Raw genomic sequence first — 24412 nt, forward strand, 5'->3', positions numbered from 1 at the left:
AAGTTCAAATATTTTATTTTCGTGTCAAACACATAGTATTCATAAAATCACAATACATGTGTACCTTTGAATATAAAATGTGTCTAGCCAAAATGATTTTTTAGACACGTTATAAGAACAATTACACTATTTACTATCTTCAGACCTGTAATGTTATTAACCAGTCTTTGAAAAAGTCTAAAAACAATTGTGCTAGATAAAAAAAACAGACTAGTAGCAGGATTAAAATATGCATATATACACAAACACATATATATAATATCATGTACCCAAACAGGGTAAGAGATATACAAGAGTGGTTGGGCCTATCCCTACCGACAAATTATATATCCCCAACCCCATACCTGCACATCTAATGTAGGCACGGAATTAGCGTGTTTCAAGCATGAACCCCTCTTTTTGACAATAACATTACTGACTTCTGTATTTGTCGATTGATGATTTTACCCATACAACCTATATTGGTCGATGTCATTACTTACACTGTTGTGCGGTGATGATATATAAATACGTAAAGGGCGTGTTAGAATGAGTACACGTATATATATAGTGAACAGAATATTGGCTAAGTGTGCCACTGTGACGTCACACATCGCGTGCCCTCGTACTGGCGTTTGGTTTTTGCCAGTGCTTATCTGATTTACATTTAAATTGTTAAACTGTGCTTGAATTCACAACATTTGAATGAGATTTGTAAATTTTATAGTTGTGTCCACGTGTAGATGAACTTCCCCTGACATTTTCTTAGTCATATTTCCCGGACAAAATTTTGTAAACCTCTATCATATCGCCACGTGACTCTTCTACATATATATATGCTAGTGTTGGTATTTTCATATTTATTTTTACACATTTACCGTAGCGTTCAGCAGTCACTCCCTGTATCCCCTGTACCCCCAGCAGCCACTCCCTGTACCCCCTGTACCCCCAGCAGTCACTCCCTGTACCCCGTTCCCCCAGCAGTCACTCCCTGTGCCCCCAGCAGTCACTCCCTGTACCCCCTGTACCCCCAGCAGTCACTCCATGTACCCCCTTGTCATAGACCCCGTCATTCTGATTGATGTTCCATCTCCCAAAAGTTTGGAGCACGTGCACGGCACAATAGCAATGAACGGCGATGACGTCGTCGTTGATTAAATGTAAGTTTGGGTTCGACGTGATATGGCCGTGATGGGACAGATGTATACCTCTATTCTGACGTCTCCACGTTACACGCCGTTTCAGTAATTGGACAGACGTATACCTCTATTCTGACGTCTCGAAGTTACATGCCGTGAAGGGAACGACGTATACCTCTATTCTGACGTCTCCACCTTACACGCCGTAATGGGACAGACGTATATTTCTCTTCTGACGTCTCCACGTTACACGCCATTTCAGTAATGGGACAGACGTATACCTCTCTTCTGACGTCTCCACGTTACACGCCATTTCAGTAATGGGACAGACGTATACCTCTATTCTGACGTCTCCACCTTACACGCCGTAATGGGACAGACGTATACTTCTCTTCTGACGTCTCCACGTTACACGCCGTTTCAGTAATGGGACAGACGTACACCTCTATTCTGACGTCTCGAAGTTACATGCCGTGAAGGGAACGACGTATACCTCTATTCTGACGTCTCCACGTTACACGCCGTTTCAGTAATGGGACAGACGTATACCTCTATTCTGACGTCACCACGTTACACGCCGTTTCAGTAATGGGACAGACGTATACCTCTATTCTGACGTCACCACGTTACACGCCGTCCCAGTAATGGGACAGACGTATACCTCTATTCTGACGTCTCCACGTTACACGCCGTCCCAGTAATGGGACAGACGTATACCTCTATTCTGACGTCTCCACGTTACACGCCGTCCCAGTAATGGGACAGACGTATACCTCTATTCTGACGTCTCCACGTTACACGCCGTCCCAGTAATGGGACAGACGTATACCTCTATTCTGACGTCTCCACGTTACACGCCGTCCCAGTAATGGGACAGACGTATACCTCTATTCTGACGTCTCCACGTTACACGCCGTCCCAGTAATGGGACAGACGTATACCTCTATTCTGACGTCACCACGTTACACGCCGTCCCAGTAATGGGACAGACGTATACCTCTATTCTGACGTCTCCACGTTACACGCCGTCCCAGTAATGGGACAGACGTATACCTCTATTCTGACGTCTCCACGTTACACGCCGTCCCAGTAATGGGACAGACGTATACCTCTATTCTGACGTCTCCACGTTACACGCCGTCCCAGTAATGGGACAGACGTATACCTCTATTCTGACGTCTCCACGTTACACGCCGTCCCAGTAATGGGACAGACGTATACCTCTATTCTGACGTCTCCACGTTACACGCCGTCCCAGTAATGGGACAGACGTATACCTCTATTCTGACGTCTCCACGTTACACGCCGTCCCAGTAATGGGACAGACGTATACCTCTATTCTGACGTCTCCACGTTACACGCCGTCCCAGTAATGGGACAGACGTATACCTCTATTCTGACGTCTCCACGTTACACGCCGTCCCAGTAATGGGACAGACGTATACCTCTATTCTGACGTCTCCACGTTACACGCCGTCCCAGTAATGGGACAGACGTATACCTCTATTCTGACGTCTCCACGTTACACGCCGTCCCAGTAATGGGACAGACGTATACCTCTATTCTGACGTCTCCACGTTACACGCCGTCCCAGTAATGGGACAGACGTATACCTCTATTCTGACGTCTCCACGTTACACGCCGTCCCAGTAATGGGACAGACGTATACCTCTATTCTGACGTCTCCACGTTACACGCCGTCCCAGTAATGGGACAGACGTATACCTCTATTCTGACGTCTCCACGTTACACGCCGTCCCAGTAATGGGACAGACGTATACCTCTATTCTGACGTCACCACGTTACACGCCGTCCCAGTAATGGGACAGACGTATATCTCTATTCTGACGTCTCCACGTTACACGCCGCCCCAGTAATGGGACAGACGTGTACCTCTATTCTGACGTCTCCACGTTACACGCCGTCTCAGTAATGGGACAGACGTATACCACTATTCTGACGTCTCCACGTTACACGCCGTTTCAGTAATGGGACAGACGTATCCCTCTATTCTGACGTCTCCACGTTACTCGCCGTCGCAGTAATGGGAGAGACGTATACCACTATTCTGACGTCTCCCCGTTACACGCCGTTTCAGTAATGGGACAGACGTATTCCTCTATTCTGACGTCTCCACGTTACACGCCGTTTCGGTAATGGGACAGACGTATACCGCTATTCTGACGTCTCCACGTTACACGCCGTTTCAGTAATGGGACAAAACTTTTATTCTGAAATATTATTTTTAAAGTTTTTATGGACTCGTTATCGTTATGCTGAAAATGGCCACTTTTTCTAGTTGACTTTTTGTCACATTTCAAAGTGAAAATACGGATTCAACTCTATAACATAATGAGTATTTTCATACCATTCTCATGATAAACTCGGATTTTAAATATTCCAATTTTTGACAGGGTTTGTTTATGTTGATAAAGGCCATTTGTGTGGCCTCCTTCAGCATAACAAAACCACAGGAGTTGCTTATGCTGAGAACGGCCATTTTTCTGTCATTGTATTCATTTTTTGTCGCTCGTCTATTTGAACCTTTAAAATAACAAAATATTTCGATTTGAATAAATTATAGAAAATGGCGAATTGTCGGAGATAGTTACAATCTCGTCAAGGGGAAAAATGCAAATTTTAAAGTGGACGCTAACAACATACTCATGACAAAAGTAGCTTATCATTGTGTTATATACCAGTTTTCTTAAAAAAAAAGTTCAAACAAGAAATAATTTGGACGAAACGCTTTAGATTCCCGTAGCTGCCTTTAGACCAGCGAACAACCCTGACATGCAGATTTATCTACTTTTACATCGTCACATGGTGCTTCCACTTTACTCATTCTCTACTCTTCTCTTGTACTGTTCAGTTGGTCTTTCCAAAGCGAAATACATAAAAGAAACCCCCGTTAGCAATCCCTAACAATGCCATATCGAAATCAGGCAAAAGCATTGAAAAAAGCGGAATCGTCAGTACCGGAAGAAGCAGCCGTCCCTAATCCATTTAATGAATCCCCGGAGGTGGACAAATCCTCGGTGTCAGAGGAATCCTGCACTGAAAGTGCCCCTCAAGATCAAAGTGGCCCCTGTGCACCGGAAGTTGAAATCGAAACAACAAAGGCTCTCACCCCAAGTGCCCCGGATGCGGACAAATCTTCGGTGCGAGAGAAATCCTGCACTGCAAGTGCCCCTCAAGAAGAAAGCGGCCCCTGTGCACCGAAAGTTGAAATCGAATCAACACTGGCTCTCGCCCAAAGGGCCCCGCAGGCGGACAGATCCTCGGTGCCAGAGGAATCCTGCACTGCAAGTGCCGCACCCTCAAGATGAATCCGGCCCATGTGCACCGGAAGTTGAAATCGAATCAACACAGGCTCTCGCCCCAAATGCCCAGGAGGCGGACAAATCGTCGGTGCGTTAGAAATCCTGCACTGCAAGTACCCCTCAAGAAGAAAGCGGCCCCTGTGCGCAGGAAGTTGAAATCGAATCAACACTGGCTCTCGCCCCAAGTGCCCCGCAAGCGGACAAATCCTCGATGCCAGAGGAATCCTGCACTGCAAGTGCCGCACCCTCAAGAAGAATCCGGCCCATGTGCACCGGAAGTTGAAATCGAATCAACACAGGCTCTCGCCCCAAGTGCCCCGGAGGCGGACAAATCGTCGATGCGAGAGAAATCCTGCACTGCAAGTGCCCTCAAGAAGAAAGCGGCCCCTGTACACCGGGAGTTGAAATCGAATCAAAACTGGCTCTCGCCCCAAGTACCCCGCAGGCGGACAAATCCTCGGTGCCAGAGGAATCCTGCACTGCAAGTGCCGCACCCTCAAGATGAATCCGGCCCATATGCACCGGAAATTGAAATCGAATCAACACATGCTGTCGCCCCAAGTGCCCAGGAGGCGGACAAATCGTCGGTGCGAGAGAAATCCTGCACTGCAAGTGCCCCTCAAGATGAACGCGGCCGCTGTGGACCGGAAGTTGAAATCGATTCAACACAGGCTCTCGCCCCAAGTGCCCCAGTTGCTCAGGGCTCAGCAGTGCAGGGGGAATTTGCGCTTAAGTTGGAGGAACTTAAATCTAGTAACCATAACCAGTCCCATGATTCGGACGTAGAGTCCAATTATAGTTCAGAGGGAAGCGACCCCAATTATCAGCCATCCGCTGACGAATCTGAGGTAGCATTTGGTAACACCTCAAAAGAAAGTAGTTGGCCTGAACCGGATGATGTCTAAAGACATCCGGAGGGCATTGGTTCACATTCCACGTGTGAATTAAAGAATACAAATATCTAAGCAACCACGAAAAAGGAAACAATGCCAGCTGTGTACCATCGAGGTGCTCGATATGGCAAGGCACATGTGCCATGCGCATGATGCTGATTCCAAATTCCAGTACGTCCGTGCGAGTTCTGCCAATCGATTGTCCGACAAAAGCAACCATGAAAGCAAGAAATGGAGGGACTGTTTAGTGGAAGGATTTCCGGCAAAAGTTGTGAGGCTAGCGCGAACATTTGGTAAACGCACACAAATTTACCAAAACAGATGCCCACATCAAATTGCTTAGGGCCAAGTCAGAGGGGCCACCTCAAGAAAAGACGGAACTTGATGGGATCATAAACAATTATTAACAGTTCCTGTTCTCAGCCGAGAGCTCCAAGAACGACAAGGCAGCAGCTCAGCATGCCTTTTAGATGCGAACCATCGCACACAAATCGGCCGCAAAAGAAGTTGAGGCTTTCCTCAACGTCGATAACCTCCTAGCCTGGTTGGAGGAGTTCAAGAAGGACAAAATGCCGGGGACAGTGAAAAGCTACTTGGGGTCTCTTAAAGACTTTTAAAATTAAAAATCCAGACAGACGCGGCCAGGGTTGTTATACTATCCGTCAATCCCTGGTCAGCGGCTATGAATAAAAGAACAAGGGAAAGAGTAACCGATCGTCTGGTCCTGGATGATGAGTCGGCAATATCTACCGAAGATGTTTAGAACTTCCGCCAGTCTAGCACTGTTACTGGAGTACAAAAACTGATTACAGAGTTTGATGCCGACAAGGAAGATGTCCTGGATCAAAGGACTCATGCCCGAGTCAGGGACTATCTCATACTGGAGCTACTCCTAACAAACGGCCAACGTTCAGGCGCCATATCGGCTATAACGCTTGAGAACATTGACAAGGCCACGAAAGCCGATGGAGGTTTTCAATTGTCGATTTCTAATCACAAGACAGGCTTCCAGACTGTGTCAGTCCTTCGAATTTAGGAATCCTTGTTCTCACAGATGAAAACTTATTTAGAAATGACGTCAACAATACCATCGACACCTCAAACCATCTGCTGCCAGAGGCCAGTCTTTTTGTGGCTTGGCCACGACCAAACAGGAGCAGATGCGGGCTACCTTCCAGTCGCATAGCAACGGCAATAACTATAATCTGGGTCGAGGCTTGAGGGGATTGCGTCACATCAATGCAACCAAAATCCGTAAACTTGTAGTTACGGAATGCAGGCAAGCCGATCCCTCTTGTCGCAACAGCAGATGTATTCTATCAGCTGCACAACAGAAAACGAGAAGCCGTTAAGGCTACGACCCTAATAAGACAGGTGTTTGGGCAGGATCGAAATGCAACCAAAGACAAAGTAACACCGTCAGCACAAACTCAGGAGGAAGAGGAGGGACAACACGTATCTAACCGGGAATCAGACTGTCAAGACTTCCACCACGAAGGGGAAGTAACATCCGACGAAGATGATGAACCACTCGGGTCGAGGCGTCGTTCAAGAGAACAGACGGTTACAGAGTAATTCAATTATGCAGAACTCTAATCTCAAGCAGGAATGAGAGCATAACCCAAAATAAGTCGTTGCTCTTTTGGATGGATCTGACCTTCAGGAAACATACTCCGTCAAACAGCTCGCGGACCGGTCAGAACGGCCCGAAAAGGATGGCTTAAGGGGAAGTTATTACTCTGACACAATGAACTGACAGGAATTGTGACTCGTGCCTTTGGCCAAACATTGACAAAAAAATAAAAATAAAATATTAAAAAAATAAATATATATGGGCTAACAGAGCAGTGTCCCCGTCCCTAGCCTTTGGCCAAACATTGAAAAAAATAATCTTAAATCTTGTTTCTTTGCAAAATATTTTTTTAGACATTTTTTTGTTAACTTTTCGTCATTAAATTGATCCCAGTATCACCATATTAGCTCCTACTTTAAAACAAATCGGTCTGCTGAAACTTGACAGATTTGAAAACATTTTTGTGCTAATTTTAGATATGGAAAAGACATATTTTTCAAGAATTAATTTTGAAAGTCAGAATTTCCAGTTAAACTCTTAAAATGCAACAATTAATAGAACAATCCTGCTAATTTTCATTTTCCAGATTGTTTTTACTTTAATCTTATTGTTAATTATAAAAAAACTTTCAAAGATAATAAATTATGCAAAAATCACTTTAAATGTTGCTATGCTGCACGCCCACTTTGGACTTTTTCAGCATAACGAACAATGTCTAACCTTGAACTTTTTTTTTATTTTTTCAAAAGAATAAGTTTATTTATTGAAATAAAACGCCAAAACCTCTATAATACGATATTTATTTATTAAATATTAAAGTTATAAAGTAGCAGGGTTTACAATGTACCTTTTCAGCAAATCCAAATTTTGAAGGTTTACATCTCAAAAAATATAACTCTATAATTAAAAACGTACGCTTAGATTTTGATGCTGAATCAACATACGAAAGGCGCACAAAATCTATTTTATATGAAAAATCGGGTCTTTCAGCATAAAGAAAGTGGCCTCGTGAAATGGCCTATTATGCTGAAAAAAGCAGAATACAGGTACCGAGGTTACCTTTTCAAGTACATGTAGTCAAATTGTAGAACCAAAACGCATATGACGGTTTTTTTCTGCTAGTATTGGAATGCAACCAACTCTTGCTTTTCAATTAACAAAAAAATCATTCTTTATACATCTGTTGTAAAAACCATAACAGCCGAGAATTAATTCACCTCCAGTTTGCATACGGTGGCTCAGATTTATGCTATTTTGTCGGTTCGTCTTTTCGGGGCGAAAGAAGAGAACTAATAAGCCTAATTTCTTATTGTTTTACTTTTTCGAAGCGAAACGATGAAAGAAAAAGAACAAAAGTTTGCTAATTTATTCTCGTCTTTTCAGGGCGTAACATCAAATCAACGAGAGTTAAATTTAGTTAACTTTAATTAAGAGTTATCGGTTTCACTTTATGACAACAGAAACTAAATTATGCGAGATAGTCGTGGAACATTTTTTTTTATCAAACAGGCAGAATGATTATTATCCAAATATGTATACGTCCTTCTGGTGGCTACAAGTATTCACCTCGCTTTGTTTACGGTGCCTTGTATATGATTTATAAAGCTTAATTTGTTGTCGATAATTATCCCAAAGTCTTTCTCCTCCGCGGATCGTTTGTACGGATGTAGGCTATTTGCATTTTCACCCAATGCGGTGTTATGCATGTATCCGTGTGGCATTTTAGTAGCCATTTGTCCGACCATTACTGTAGATTGTGTAGCTGATCCTTCTGAAGATATCCATTTTCCTTGGTGTCTTTATATAATCTTGTGTCGTCAGCAAACAAACAATGATGGTCACAGTTCGCTGTTTTGCGATATTCCACCAGTGACTTTTAGCCAACACATCAAACGTCCATATTAACTACTGCGATACCCCCCAACAATGATTCTCGGTAAGTCGTCCAAGCTGGAGTGTGTGGATCTCCCGTTCACAAATTTAATATGTAATCCTGTTTTACTTTGTGTTTATCCACATTCATAGCAATATCTTGTTCCAGTTATGTGTAGCTTTCCTTACGGGGTTCTCCATACTGTTTCTTTTATTTACAAACTCTACGTAATTATTGTAATCCTTAGTTTTAATGAATCTTTCCCAACATCTGTGTTTTCCCCTATAGCTAGCTTATTCTATACTTTCTCTATATCTAACATTTGTTTATGTCTCTTCTTTCTCACTTTTAATCTAACTCTGTGCTTTTATCTTCGGACTGTTTGTTTGACCAGAGACGTATAATACATGTATTATACGTCTCTGGTTTGACACCCTTGATAATTTACAGCACGATAAATGTGTTGTTCTCGTATTTTAGACATGTCTCGGTCTATGTGTTTTTACCAACACCTTTTGATTTTTCCGCAGTTGCTTTGTGCGTTGTGGATTCGTTTAAACTGAAAGGCGGTGCATCGTTAGAATTCTGAATTGACCACCATGTTTTCCTTACCTGTGAGTAGTATAAAGCCTATGATGCTTACCCTCGCGGAACCTGCACATTGTTGAAGAAGACTTTTGTCCCTGATAGTTGTAATGAATCTCGTTTTAATCTTAATTGTTTTCTGTTGTGCAGTTCATCCATGTGATATTCCTATACTCTGTAGTTAAAAGTTTCCAATAACAAGCTATTATGGATATTTGAAGTTTCCTACACCAGGTAATAGATCGTTTAATCTGTTGTTATATTCCTCGCTGCTGCTCGAGTCCAAAGCTTATATCAACATTCATTAGAAGTAATATTGACATGGATACTCCAGTCGCTTTTAGACTTGATGTAGAGTGCTGTTCCTCGTAGTCCATTTTCTCCACAAAGGTTATCTATAAATTAGTCGTATCCATCTAAATCTACTGTTTTTAGGCAATACTTCATTTATACCTATTGCGATCGCCTTTTGTCCGGCGTAGTGCGTCCGTAAACAATTTACATTTTCAACTTCTTCTCCAAAACACCTGAACTAATTTCAATGAAATTTTGCAGAAACCCTCCATGGCCAAAGGTCAACCAAAATTGTGAATTATTTGACCCCCAGCCCCCAGGCGCCTGAGGGGCGGGCCAAAAATGGTCAAATTGATTAAAATTTCTAAAATCTTCTTCTCAAGATCCAAATATAGTAGAATCAAATACTCTTCATAGATGGAAGGGTCTTTACTCTTGAGGTGCTTTACCAAATTTCAGCCAACTTACAGAGTGACGAAGCGCCCAGGGAGTTGAGAAAGATATTGGCGAGATGCTTAGATCCACTTGTTCCAGTCTACTCAGCTATAAATGAGTACGTAGTTGGGCAGTGCTAGAATTATAGAATGCTAGCTGTGAGCGCCAAAGCGCCCAGGGAGTTAAGAAAGATATGGCTGGATGCTTAGGCCCCATAACCATGGATAATAATTTGTGAACCGCTTTGAGACGACGTACTAGGTTGTTATAAAGCGGTATATAAGAACCTCAAATTATTATTATTATTAACCCAGTCCTCTATATGTTTCCAGATCTCTTAACTAACCTTAATGACCTTTTCCTCTTCAGACAAATTGACGAATTTCATATGTCTACCCTGGAGGTTTAACTTTTGAGGTTTTTGTATAATTGTAATTTATTATCTATTGTTTTCATAAGAATAAGACAGTCTGTTATGATAATTTCATACCATGCTGTAATTAATTGTCGGACCATGCCATACATCAATCCGAACATTCAGAAGATCTGAGAACTCCTCTCCTAATTACAGAGCTAGTCTCTGGAAGACCCCAGAGGTGTATAACTGTTTGTCTGCACCGATTTCCTCAATAACTATTCTTTTCCTGCTCCTCAATGTCAATCACATGACCAAATAAACGGAATTGCAAGGTTTCGGAGAGGTGTGTCAATATGGGCCGAGCCCTAAAGGTCAGAATATTCACCTCTGTCATATTTTTTAGCTGTACGTCCCAGCTGTGAACAATGGACACGAGTCAATCTTTGTTATATTATATTGTTATGATGTGTCTTGAACAGAGCCAGGCAGAAATAGTGCACCTTTCAGAAGTTTCCATGTTAATCTTTTTGTTTCTATTTTAATTTTTAGTTTTGTCAATTTTTAGTTTAAATAACAGTTTTGTTGTCATTTCAAAAAAGAACAAAACACAAAGTATATTTTTATTTATCTTTAATGTATTTTTCCTGAATTCCATTGAACTATAATGGGCTATACAATGATGAAGATGACAGAAAACAACATGTTTTAATTCTCCCTACAGACGTGATTGTACTGAATGACCCAGGTCCTTACCCTCCAAACAAAAAGGAGAGTAAACCGAAGACTGTACTCTCGAAACAAAACGAAGTTGACCCGAAGCTCTCAACAACATGGTGAGAATAAGCATCAAAAATAACAACACTATACTTTGTACATGATCATAATAAACATTTAGCCTGGCCAGACAGTTGTTATTAATGAAAACAAAAAACTTATGTATGTTTATGACACAGTAACAATATAACAAAAACTTCAAAATCACGGAACAAGGCAATATACCAACACAGAAAAAAGGTGACAATTGATGTTCTCGGGGTGAAATAAAAGTGTTTTACAGGTATCATGACGGAAAAAGAATAAGATATTTCCTCGTCTCAATGTTTTCAAATATATACAGATTTATTTTATAGAGCTATATGTTATGTATATATATATATGTTTTTAAAAGACAAATCATGTTAGCACTTGATGGAAATATGAAAATAGGTAACAAAGAAGAGGGAGTTAAATGCATGACAAAACCATCATTTTCATCAAAACTGATTTAAGGGAAAAACAAACAACGGATAGACAGGAGACAGAGAAAACAATACAAAGTAAGGACAAGAAGAAAAACAAAGTTTACATGTTCATGCATGGAAACACATTCATGCAAGACATTTTAAACAAATTATCCACCCCTTATATTGGATTGATTCATAGAACTGAAAACCTGTCACAAGAACAGGAATTCCCTAATACAAACTGTCCATCCCTTGGACTGAGAGTTTTCAATATAAACTCACCACTTCAAGGATTGCAAGTCTGCACAGAATTAACTAACCTGATCCTAAGACCGAATTTCTGGCTACGGCAGAAATTGCATTTATTGCCCTCTTGTTTTTCTTGCAGAATCATTGAGAAACAACGACAAAATTCATATTAGCATTGAAAGCATAAACACACTCTATTTTCCCCCAAGTACGAGGTGTCCGAATCATAACATTTACAACCACAAAACAACTTAGCCTGAACCAGATAATGCGTTTCTTCAACAATGATATATTTGATTTGTTGGGTGCTATTACCTTATTTTGTTGTCTTTGAAATGGCAATAGGGCATTTGATATTTTAAAAATCAATGTTACAAATGAAAAATTGTAACTTAAACATTGTTTCTGTGAGAATTTAACACAGTAAAGGGAGATAACTAAAACAAATATATTTTTGCCTTAAGGCACATTTAAATCTTATTTAGGAAGTTTTTTGTAATAAAAAGTATCAATTAACAATTTTCAAATCATGTATGTTTTTTTAAAATTTGTTTAGAGAGTATGTGCAGTTTTGAACACAACTCTATTGAAATACATTTTCTGCAAATGGAAAATTAAAAAAACATTGTGCTATAAAACCTGCATGCGGACAGATTTTTGACTTCCTTTAGAAACAGTGTGTTTCCATGTACGTTTTTTCCTTGGATCGTATAACAAAATTTGAACGTTAACAAAAAAAGCTATGTTACATTCAGATTTATGAAATACACTTTTTGTATTTCATAAATTATTCCTTCTCCCATCAAACAAAAAAAAGCATTATCTGGGTTTTCAAGTTCAGAGAGAAGTTATTATGACGTCAAACTGTTCTTTATTGTAGTGACATTTAATTTGTGAGAAATTGTGTTGCCAAACATTTTATATTTCCTAATCTATGAATATTACCTAAGATATTTAGGAAATATTCATAGATTAGAAAACATAAAATAAATTTAATGAACAAGCATGGCCGAGTTTTTCAAACTTTTAGATGACATATATTCTGTTCAACAAATGTCATATAATTGAAGGAACTATTTTCTGAACAATTTCGCCACAAAGTATATGTAACCCAAGCATATATTGCATAAAGTGGCGTTTACATATCATTTAGGGGTATCCATGTATGTAGTTCTCTAACATTTCTATTACCGGGCAAAGATACAACACTCCCCCACCCCCAGCAACATCGATCACTTCTTTTCTTACTTTTAACGTAATATCAATTCAATCAAGTTGCATTATAATATATCAACTCTGTGCTGTTTCCATGACAACAGATAAAAGCAGAACATCACCGGGAATGCAGTTATCTCCCCTGACATTTTCCATTTACAACACAAAAAGAAAAAAAATCATTTTACAAAGAATTTTGTGTTGAACTAGACCCTGTTACCTCTATTCTGGTGAATAGTTCCAACATCAAAGCCAAGTACACTCAGCAAAAGCTTAACAGTAATCAGCAAATGATTCATAACTTTATTTTGATGAAAAGAATCAAAAAAATAACATGGTGTTATCTTCATATATCACAAAACAGGCTTTCAGTGTCTTAACTCATTCACCCCTGAAATTCCATAATGAACTACCTGGGTATTCCAACCTTTGAATTGGAAGAGTTCAAATTTGTCCACGGGGGTAAATGAGTTAATTACAGGAAAAGCTTACTGTTCTGAACTCAATTTCTCCACATTCTTTCAGCCTTAATATGCTAGCAGGTTCTATCCCGGACATGTTAAGCTTCCAGCTAACTGTATCTATTATGCATTTGAAAAATAAAACAAACAAAACAACTAGCACATGTATTGTATACAGGCTGCAGCCTTTACCTATGTACAGGGGTCTGATTAACCCTGCTCTGTGTCGTTTCTACCGGTCATTTACCTGTAAAATAACTGTGTTCACTAAGTGCAGCAGCACCAGCACTATAAACAAACTATCTAAAAGTAAATGGAGAAGACTTTGTCAATCTTGTTTTAACATGTTACAAATTTTCTTTGAACATTACAAGTAAGAATTTTTTGTTTTGAAAATCAAAATGTCTGATAAAATGTTTGTCTTCTCTGATGACTATTTTGAATTCTGCCATTAATGTTAAATCATAAAATTCTATATTTTTGAAAGTGTGCTGATTGAAAACTTTTATTCCCTGAAGGACCTAATCACTGACTTTGCTAGAGCTCTATATATCTTTTCTATCACAACCTTTAATTAACATCTGAAGGACAGTTCACCCTAGTGGAACAACACATAGAGGTGTGATTAACCTGACACTAGCTAGTGGGAACTACGACTGGAGGCGTAATTCACCTGACACTAGCTAGGTGGAACTACGACTGGAGGCGTGATTCACCTGACACTAGCTAGGTGGAACTACAACTGGAGGCGTAACTCACCTGACACTAGCTAGGTGGAACTACAACTGGAGGCGTAACTCACCTGACACTAGCTAGGTGGAACCACAACTGGAGGCGTAATTCACCTGACACTAGCTAGGTGGAACTACGACTGGAGGCGTAATTCACCCGACACTAGCTAGGTGGAACTACGACTGGAGGCGTAATTCACCTGACACTAGCTAGGTGGAACTACAACTGGAGGCGTAATTCACCCGACACTAGCTAGGTGGAACTACAACTGGAGGCGTAATTCACCTGACACTAGCTAGGTGGAACTACGACTGGAGGTGTAATTCACCCGACACTAGATAGGTGGAACAACGTCAGAGTGTACACCTGAAGTAAGCGATGGTGTTGCCCTGGTTATTAGTCCAGTTCAGATGTTTCTGTCCTATGACCTTTTGCCCTATGTCATTATCACTACAGTAAAACATGCAGACAACCATAGTTTCATTTACCATCCCTGGTAAATAAGCGTTTCACTCAATCCTCATTTACCATCCCTGGTAGATAAGCGTTTCACTCAAGTTTCACTCAATCCTCATTTACCATCCCTGGTAGATAAGCGTTTCACTCAATCATTGTTTTTAGCCTTTTTGAATATTTATTCTGAGAATTCTCACATAGAATATGAGTTTAATTAAGCTATCACTTCAACTGTCTTATAAAAATCTACCATTGTTTGTCAAAACAAAACAGACTTATTTCTGCAATGTTTTAAATTAATTGTACAAAACGACTACTGTTGATACTTGTACTATCACCATGTTAATAATATTTTATTTTTATTGCATAAAAATCCATTACTTCCATCTTCTGTTTTAACACCTGAATCTAACCACTACTATTGTTATTACTCCACTTGATATGCTGCTGCATGTCCCACCTCATTACCCGTATGAAGATTTCCCGGTACAATTTTAAATTTATTTTTATCCATTGCCGTTCTTAAAGAGAACAATGATGCAAGAGAAAACACACAAATAGAGACACAACATGTATAAACATATCACGACAAATCAACCGGTATTGATGTTTTACGAGATAGAACACCGAGCAGTAGGTCTGGCCCTAGCATCCTAATCTCTTAGTGTCAATGTAACATAATACTAGTCATATACAATGTCTGGCCACGTCAATCGCAACAAAAAAAATACATTGTTCTCCGACCATCACTGCCGCCGCCATCGGAGAACAAAGTGACTCCATTTCAACATGAATCAAAGACCTGAGTACACACGTAACATTGAATATTGCAAATTCATCTATTTTTATCGTAGGAACGCTTTTGAGCAAGTCTCATATGACCCGTTTAGCATGTTTGAAAAATTGTAATCAAATTTACCTAGTATAATAAACAAAACTGATTCATTGTTATTTATTATCATAACTCATTAAAATACTATATTCGAAAAATACTATTGACGTCTATTAGTGGATTTTTCTAAAACTAAAATAATACAGAAGAAACATGCAAGCGTAAGTTTAAGAAACTACTCCCCTGTCTACAGACAAATGTCCATTCCCTTTAGTCAAAGAGGGGAAAAATCTCCATTGACAAGGTTCTGAAGTATACTGATGGTAAAATGACTGTATTGATTTAAATTGAAATGTAGGTATTTCATGATCAAAGGATCTAAATTTAATTTTAAAATATATATTGAAATATATGTAGCTAGATATTACCCATAATGCAACATATGCTACTTTATTTCATTAAAATAGAAAAATGGATAAAAATATGTTCAAGAAGAGGACATTTCTATAACTACCTCCAATAAAATTTATTAGTCTACCATTCCTTTTATTTTCCTAAACTATTCAATTGATAGAAGAAGTTTAAAAAAAAAACGAACAAGGAAACAAAGCCATTTAATGTGATCTATAAGAAGCTGTTCTTTCTAACAATGACCTTATAATGGGACCTTTCTTGTCAGTGATCTAACAAAATTTGACTTTTTAAGTCAATGACTGCATATAGAATTAGGCCTTAAAACTCATTCACCCCTGAAATTTCATAATGAACTATTCCAACCTTTGAATTGGAAGAGTTAAAATGTGTCTTCAGGGGTGAATGAGATAAAGACTAAATTGAACTTGTCCTTCCAATCAATGGTTTTCTAGCTTTAAAAACAATACGGAATTTGTCCCTTTTCATAAAAAGGTGACATTTCCTGCCAACAACCTCATAAAATTTATCGTTTTCTTTTCAGAGTCCCTATATTACATAACTTGTTTTTTTTCATGAATGACCTACAATTTGACCTTTATTGATAATATTCTTACACCAGGTTGAATATGACCTTATCTTATCCTTAATAAACCTATAGAATATCGTCTTTCGATGACTTTACAGAATTTGAATTTTTATATTAAGGAGAGTAAAGTATTATACTTTTTCTATTATAAAACTGTTAATGATAAAGACACTACACTTAGTTGGCAAGAGATTTAAAATTAAAAAAAAAAATGAAACAATTATCACAAGTATGTACTACAGCTAGAGGTGGCGAAGACATGTATACACACATAACATATATATATAATAATGCACTGTTCCTAGGATAAAAATAGTTCCAACGAATTCAGCTTCTTTTTTTGTTTTATATTTCTCTTCTGTGATAACAAATAAAAACAAAAAAAGAAACAAACACTAAAAAACCCAAGTGTGTTATATATATACATATAACTCCCAAGTTACATTGTAGTTTCTTGCTATCACTTCGGGAAACAAAAATAGTTTTACAATCTGAATGAATATGAATAAAATGAAGGGATGCACGATTCATTATACCAATAGTGTGTAATTTTACACAATGTTACTTTAAATCATCAAATGGATGACTAATCAGACATACATTTGATATATAATATATATGTGGACATGACTTATATACATACAGTATATGATATACACTTTACACAGTTTAATTCCTCCCCCCTCCACACACAAACTTCTCTGACAGAAGTTTTAGTGTGAGGCTAGTCACATGTACAACCTCAAACTCGTACAAACAGCCTCTGTTTTGATTATGGTTTTCTATGAAGAAATACCTCAACATCACTGGATCAGGCTTAGCTGGCACGATCCATTATTATTTGCCCTAGATAATGAGTATATATTATGTGAGCTCCGTGTATTTCCATAATATAAGTGTTATTGATATCCTGTATGTCAATGAGTTGTCTGCTGATCTTCCTCACTGCCGTCGAGTCGACTGAATTGTAAACCTCTACAGCATTCAGTCTCGGTTCAGACGTCGTTTTCCAACTTGACAAATATATCTGGGTATCATATGTTCACACAAACTTCCCTCGACTAACTTCCCTCGACTAACTTCGTTGTAATGTAGCAAGAGCCATCATTTTGATTTTTAAGGAAAACATCACTTGAATAATTGTCTCTACAAAGACATCGCCTACACAAACACATCCATCCCGTCACTTAGTGGCGTCGTGGAGGAATTAGTCCCGACCAAGGTCAAAGGTTGTGAGATCTGTATGCGGTACGTACATACTTTTGGTTCACACTATGTATAATTAAAGGCAAGAACACAATTTGTGTAACTTTAGTTGTTTCCGTCTGTTTCTAAGGCATTAGCTTAATCAAATCTAAAAATAAGGGGGGAGGGGCCTACATATTAGCTGCCTAGCAAAATTGTCTCACATGTCATATATAATTTGTATTTAATGTCACGATTATCCTCATTCTGAATAGTACATGAATTCTGGCATTAACAGAAGTTTCAGTATGTCAAAATAATAGTGTTCTTTTGTGAGAGGCATGGATGATGCTAATATAGTACAGCGGACTGTACGTGTTGAAATGGCCATTACTTTCAAACATTTATGGTGAAATAGAAATTGGACAACCACAGGATCCAGCGACGACACGGAGAATTGAAGACAAAATTCCACAGGAATTATTTGGTCTATCTCAATGATAACAGACACCTACAGAAATCTATACTTCTCCATTGTTGTCGTGTAAAAACGTGGTACATATCTTCAGATACGAAAAATATACACTTACTTCATAAGTATACATAGTTTTAAATGAAGAAAAATCCCTGGTTTATTGTTGTTTGATTAGGCACTTTGTGCTGTAGGCCGTACCCTGCAGTACTGGCCCACGCACATTGATTGGTTCCCAAGGCCTGGGAGAGTAGCAGAGCTGTCCTTGATCTTCGTATCTCCTCCACTATTACCTCCGAACACATCCTCCTCCCCCTGGTCTTAATCCTTCAGTGCCACAGTCGCAAAGTCAACAGGGGAAGGAGATATTCAACACTGTCACACTGGATGTACAGACAACTCGGCCACACAGTGCTGTGTATGGTAGCCATATTGTCTCTTGTTGCCAAAAACTTGCCACACATTGCTGTGTGTGGTAGCCATATTCTCCGTCAGCTCACCACAGTGGGCTCTGTATGGTAGCCGTATTGTCCCTGGCCACATATAACTCGGCCACACAGTGCGGTCACCACACCACATCACAAGACACTGTATGCCTCTTGCTTTGTTACCAAAGTGTCACTAAACACTGGGTGTCTGTCCTTGGTTACCATATCCGTCACTAAGACACTGGGTGTCTGTCCTTGGTTAACATATCAGTCACTAAGACACTGGGTGTCTGTCCTTGGTTACCATATCCGTCACTAAGACACTGGGTGTCTGTCCTTGGTTACCATATCAGTCACTAAGACACTGGATGTCTGTCCTTGGTTACCATATCTGTCACTAAGACACTGGGTGTCTGTCCTTGCTTACCATATCCGTCACTAAGACACTGGGTATCTGTTCGTGGTATCCATACGGCTTGACACTGTGTGTCGCTATTCAGTGTTAACCACTGTCTCATTTTCATCACCTCCACTAGTGGATTATTTCACACTAAAGACACTGTACCCCTGCATCCCTGAAGGAATGTTCGTAACTCTGTGGATTTGATCCACAAGCTGACTACAATCAAGAAATCAAAATCTTCGACTGTTGTCCATTCCTTCGTCACGGAGCCTTTTGTGAAACACGTCTCCACACCGTACACATGAATTATAGTCTCTGTGGTCCTCAGTAACACACCACATATGTAAAAGAATTCATACGTATTGTTGTCTTCGAATGTGGATTCAATTCCCCAAAATATTTGTTAACATTAAGTGGATTCTGTCTTCCACATGTAGAATCTCTTCACACTTGGTTCCATCTTTAACACAGATGCTCATCACATTTCACAGAGTTGGTCGTCCATGTATGGAATATCCCACACTGAGTGGATTTTCCTTTCCGAAGTGTGGATCTGTCCTCGCGGATCTGTCCACACTGAGCGGAATCTGTCTATAACCCGTGTTAGTCCAGCCTTACTGACAACAAGTCAACATAAAAATAACAATAAGAATTATCAGACTCTAAATCTGGCGTTTCGTCATTCCGAGGAGAGAAGTTGCTGAAGAAGACTGTTCTTGTGTTCCGCCGGCTTGATGTCCTCGCAGTTCGTCTGCAACACAAAACAGCATCAGAGTCTACTTGTTTAAAACCATATCAGCTCACAAGTTTTCACATAAATTTACATGGCCTTAACAATCTATCAGTTGAGACAAACTTTTAAAATGCAATTTTTGAGAAATATTTGAAAGTATTTTTGAATTTCTTGTATGCTGACAAAATTTGTGTATCTCTATACATTCAAGTTTATTTCTGCATTTTACTATTTATTAAACGATCTAGGACAAACATTTTGTGTTATCCCAAGGGTTGAGATTTCTCAAACTACATAAAACCGGAGGGATCAAATATTTTCCCCACACTTCCCTACCATAGAAGCATGTTGTAATGGTAAACCGAGGCCATTATCAAGAACTTCTGTTAACCAGTTTGTGTATGAAAGGGTGGAACCTTTTACAACCATGGTTAAGTTTCAAATCTGACATGGATGTAGTTAAATGAATTCTGATAAAGGTTGTCATGTTCCAAGAATTCAGCAAATTAACCATGTAAACTTTGGATATGGTTTCAGTATAGCACCCCTGTCCCCCCGTAGAACTGGGGGGTTCCTTCTGTGCCTCCTGTTTAGGGGTTTTGAAGAAACCACAATTGATATGCCCCTTATTCCATATCCAGGGATCTGTATCTGTTCTTACTTAACCTACATGCACTCTTGATTTTCGGCTGTGTCTCCCTGGGCACCCATCTAAAAATAACCCTAGCTGTGTCTCCCTGGGCACCCATCTAAAATTAACCTTAGCTGTGTCTCCCTGGGCACCCATCTTAATATAACCTTAGCTGTGTCTCCCTGGGCACCCATCTAAAAATAACCTTAGCTGTGTCTCCCTGGACACCCATCTAAAAATAACCTTAGCTGTGTCTCCCTGGGAACCCATCTAAAAATAACCTTAGCTGTGTCTCCCTTGGCACCTATTTAAAAATAACCTTAGATGTGTCTCCCTGGGCACCCATCTAAAAATAATCTCAGCTGTTGCAAGGATGTTGAACCCCAATGAAGGTTTCAGTATTGGCACTAAAAGGATTTATGTCTAAGAAGAGAATTTTGACGGTAGAGTTATCTTACCCTTGGTTCTTTTTGCACCACTTGGACCTTGAGTCGGTCCGTGAGTCCTGGCTGTCTCCCCCCTGACCCCGCCTGCTGGCCTGGCTGTAACAGCTGTGCTCTAAATAAAGATGTGGCCTTCACCTCGGGGTCAGATACCGCTGAAAAAATATCATAGCATTCAGTGAAGGCTGCAGTGCTTACGTGGATCTAGACACGCTTACGAGGATCTAGAAACGCATACTAAAGACACTGTTTTATACATTACAGTAAAATATTATATCAGGCTGCAGTGCTTACGAGGATCTAGAAACGCATACTAAAGACACTGTTTAATACATTACAGTAAAATATTATATCAAAGATCACAGAATGTAAATAAATGAATATAACAAACTGTCACTGTATACTGTTTTATACATTACAGTAAAATATTATATCAGGCTGCAGTGCTTACGAGGATCTAGAAACGCATACTAAAGACACTGTTTAATACATTACAGTAAAATATTATATCAAAGATCACAGAATGTAAATAAATGAATATAACAAACTGTCACTGTATACTGTTTTATACATTACAGTAAAATATTATATCAGGCTGCAGTGCTTACGAGGATCTAGAAACGCATACTAAAGACACTGTTTAATACATTACAGTAAAATATTATATCAAAGATCACAGAATGTAAATAAATGAATATAACAAACTGTCACTGTATACTGTTTTATACATTACAGTAAAATATTATATCAGGCTGCAGTGCTTACGAGGATCTAGAAACGCATACTAAAGACACTGTTTAATACATTACAGTAAAATATTATATCAAAGATCACAGAATGTAAATAAATGAATATAACAAACTGTCACTGTATACTGTTTTATACATTACAGTAAAATATTATATCAGGCTGCAGTGCTTACGAGGATCTAGAAACGCATACTAAAGACACTGTTTAATACATTACAGTAAAATATTATATCAAAGATCACAGAATGTAAATAAATGAATATAACAAACTGTCACTGTATACTGTTTTATACATTACAGTAAAATATTATATCAGGCTGCAGTGCTTACGAGGATCTAGAAACGCATACTAAAGACACTGTTTAATACATTACAGTAAAATATTATATCAAAGATCACAGAATGTAAATAAATGAATATAACAAACTGTCACTGTATACTGTTTTATACATTACAGTAAAATATTATATCAGGCTGCAGTGCTTACGAGGATCTAGAAACGCATACTAAAGACACTGTTTAATACATTACAGTAAAATATTATATCAAAGATCACAGAATGTAAATAAATGAATATAACAAACTGTCACTGTATACTGTTTTATACATTACAGTAAAATATTATATCAGGCTGCAGTGCTTACGAGGATCTAGAAACGCATACTAAAGACACTGTTTAATACATTACAGTAAAATATTATATCAAAGATCACAGAATGTAAATAAATGAATATAACAAACTGTCACTGTATACTGTTTTATACATTACAGTAAAATATTATATCAGGCTGCAGTGCTTACGAGGATCTAGAAACGCATACTAAAGACACTGTTTAATACATTACAGTAAAATATTATATCAAAGATCACAGAATGTAAATAAATGAATATAACAAACTGTCACTGTATACTGTTTTATACATTACAGTAAAATATTATATCAGGCTGCAGTGCTTACGAGGATCTAGAAACGCATACTAAAGACACTGTTTAATACATTACAGTAAAATAATATATCAAAGATCACAGAATGTAAATAAATGTATATAACAAACTGTCACTGTATACTAGGACATTTTCACTGCAGTTTAATTTTCGCTTTTTTGCACTCTGCACTGAGGGTGAAGTTATCATTACAGCAAGCAGTAGTCAACAACGTCATTTACATAGTGATTAAATGTGAAGGGCGAAATTAAAACTGGGCGAATTTGGATTTCACAGACGAGGGCGAAAGTTTGACCTGTCGAAATTTTGCGGTCTACAGTGTTCAATCTACAGCAGAATTCCTCTTATTCTTTGTCCAAGTTAAAGAATACCATAACTTATTGTCTATTGAGAAATGATTTTCTTGTCCACAGAAAATTTAAGAGGTATTACTGGTTTACATAGTGAATCTGTCACTGGGTTCAAAAGTGTGAATTTGAAAATGATGCCTGTATAAGGTACTGACATGGCTCAGTGTACTGTCAGTCCAATGATCAGGTGTAATCCACACAGGCAAGTTTTTAACATCACAACCAATTAAACATAATAATGTGTACAATTTTCAGTATTTGAGTTATATTTATGATTTAAGTTATCAATAGTTCTTTAATGTAGTGTTTAAACTTGGTTTCCATGTCAACAGGGGACATGGCTTCTCTGAAGAGAAAAATAACGGTAATTTCATCAGAAACTAAAAGTAGCCTAATCCAAGAAGAATACAGCAAGAAAGGTGTCAAACGTACGTACTGCTGTAGAAGATGTAAAGCCTAATCTTTAAGCAACAGCTCGTATAAGTCAGGTAGACATTTTGATGGCGTATCACAGCAGTTGGTTGGTGAGAGACATAAAAGTACTTCATACAAAAAATGTTGAGAAATCTGTCCATGACTGGTTCATACAACCATTCTGTTGGCGCTCATTATTTCTAAAATAGATATTCCATTTCATCTATTTGGTAATAAGTTTTGTTGTACAAGTATAACAAACTATGGTTTTTACTAAGTTAGATGCAGTTTCTACCTGTCTTACCTGCTGGTTCTGGCTTTTCCAGTTTAGACAGGGCCTGGAACTGCTGATAGCGGTCCTTAGCCTCTAGGCGCTGTTTCTGGACAATCTCTTCTTCTTTGAAGTCACCAAGGTTGAGACCTCCCCGACTTTGTCCGGGATTAACACCGTGCTCCTTAGCCATCTCGTCAACTATAGGCAAAAACAATAGCAGCTCTATTAACTTTTTGTTAATTTTTTCCAAGATTTTCTTAATCTCATTAAATATTATTTTACACAATCCCTGAATAGAAACAAAATGAATTTTATTCATCAGACAAATTCAGTAATATGTCAGCTTGATATAGATAGGAGAATATATTTGAGAACTCTGCTCATTAAATATTTTAACAAAATCCATGAGAAGTAACAAAATGAATTTTTGCCTCACAAAATTCCTATAGATTAAGATAGCATGTTAGATTTGAGAACACTGCTGAAAGCACTGTAATATTGGGGTGAACGATATGTCTGTTGTGTGACAAGTCATTGTTCATCACCCGTGGCAAATGTTGTTACAAAATGCGGTAAATTACAGATTACAAAATACAACAAGAGGCCCATGGGCCTTAACGGTCACCTGATATATTTATACAGAGAGTTGATTTTGTTTTTAACATGAACAGAAATATTATTCAAAGTGACAAAAAACAATAAAACCACCTTACTCAATATCTAGCATACAGATTTCAGACTAAAAAGGATTTGAAACTAGCACCT

General features: G+C 38.7%; 1 protein-coding gene across 5 annotated transcripts in view; it reads right to left on the reverse strand.

Annotated features, from left to right (window-relative positions):
• Positions 1–11067: 11067 nt before the first annotated feature.
• LOC110455764 (nuclear receptor coactivator 3-like) overlaps positions 11068–24412 on the reverse strand; it is a 207984-nt gene continuing 194639 nt past the window's right edge. For all 5 annotated transcript variants that reach the window (XM_021506122.1, XM_021506120.1, XM_021506125.1 and 2 more), the window contains 3 exons: positions 23678–23845; positions 20931–21070; positions 11068–19859 (listed from right to left, as the gene is read on the reverse strand). In XM_021506122.1, the coding sequence (XP_021361797.1) occupies positions 19788–19859; positions 20931–21070; positions 23678–23845 (380 nt within the window). In that variant the 3' untranslated portion in view covers positions 11068–19787. The remainder of the gene's footprint in view (positions 19860–20930; positions 21071–23677; positions 23846–24412) is intronic.

This window comes from Mizuhopecten yessoensis, unplaced genomic scaffold (genome assembly GCF_002113885.1).
Source record: "Mizuhopecten yessoensis strain PY_sf001 unplaced genomic scaffold, ASM211388v2 scaffold8373, whole genome shotgun sequence".
Lineage (NCBI taxonomy): Eukaryota > Metazoa > Mollusca > Bivalvia > Pectinida > Pectinidae > Mizuhopecten > Mizuhopecten yessoensis.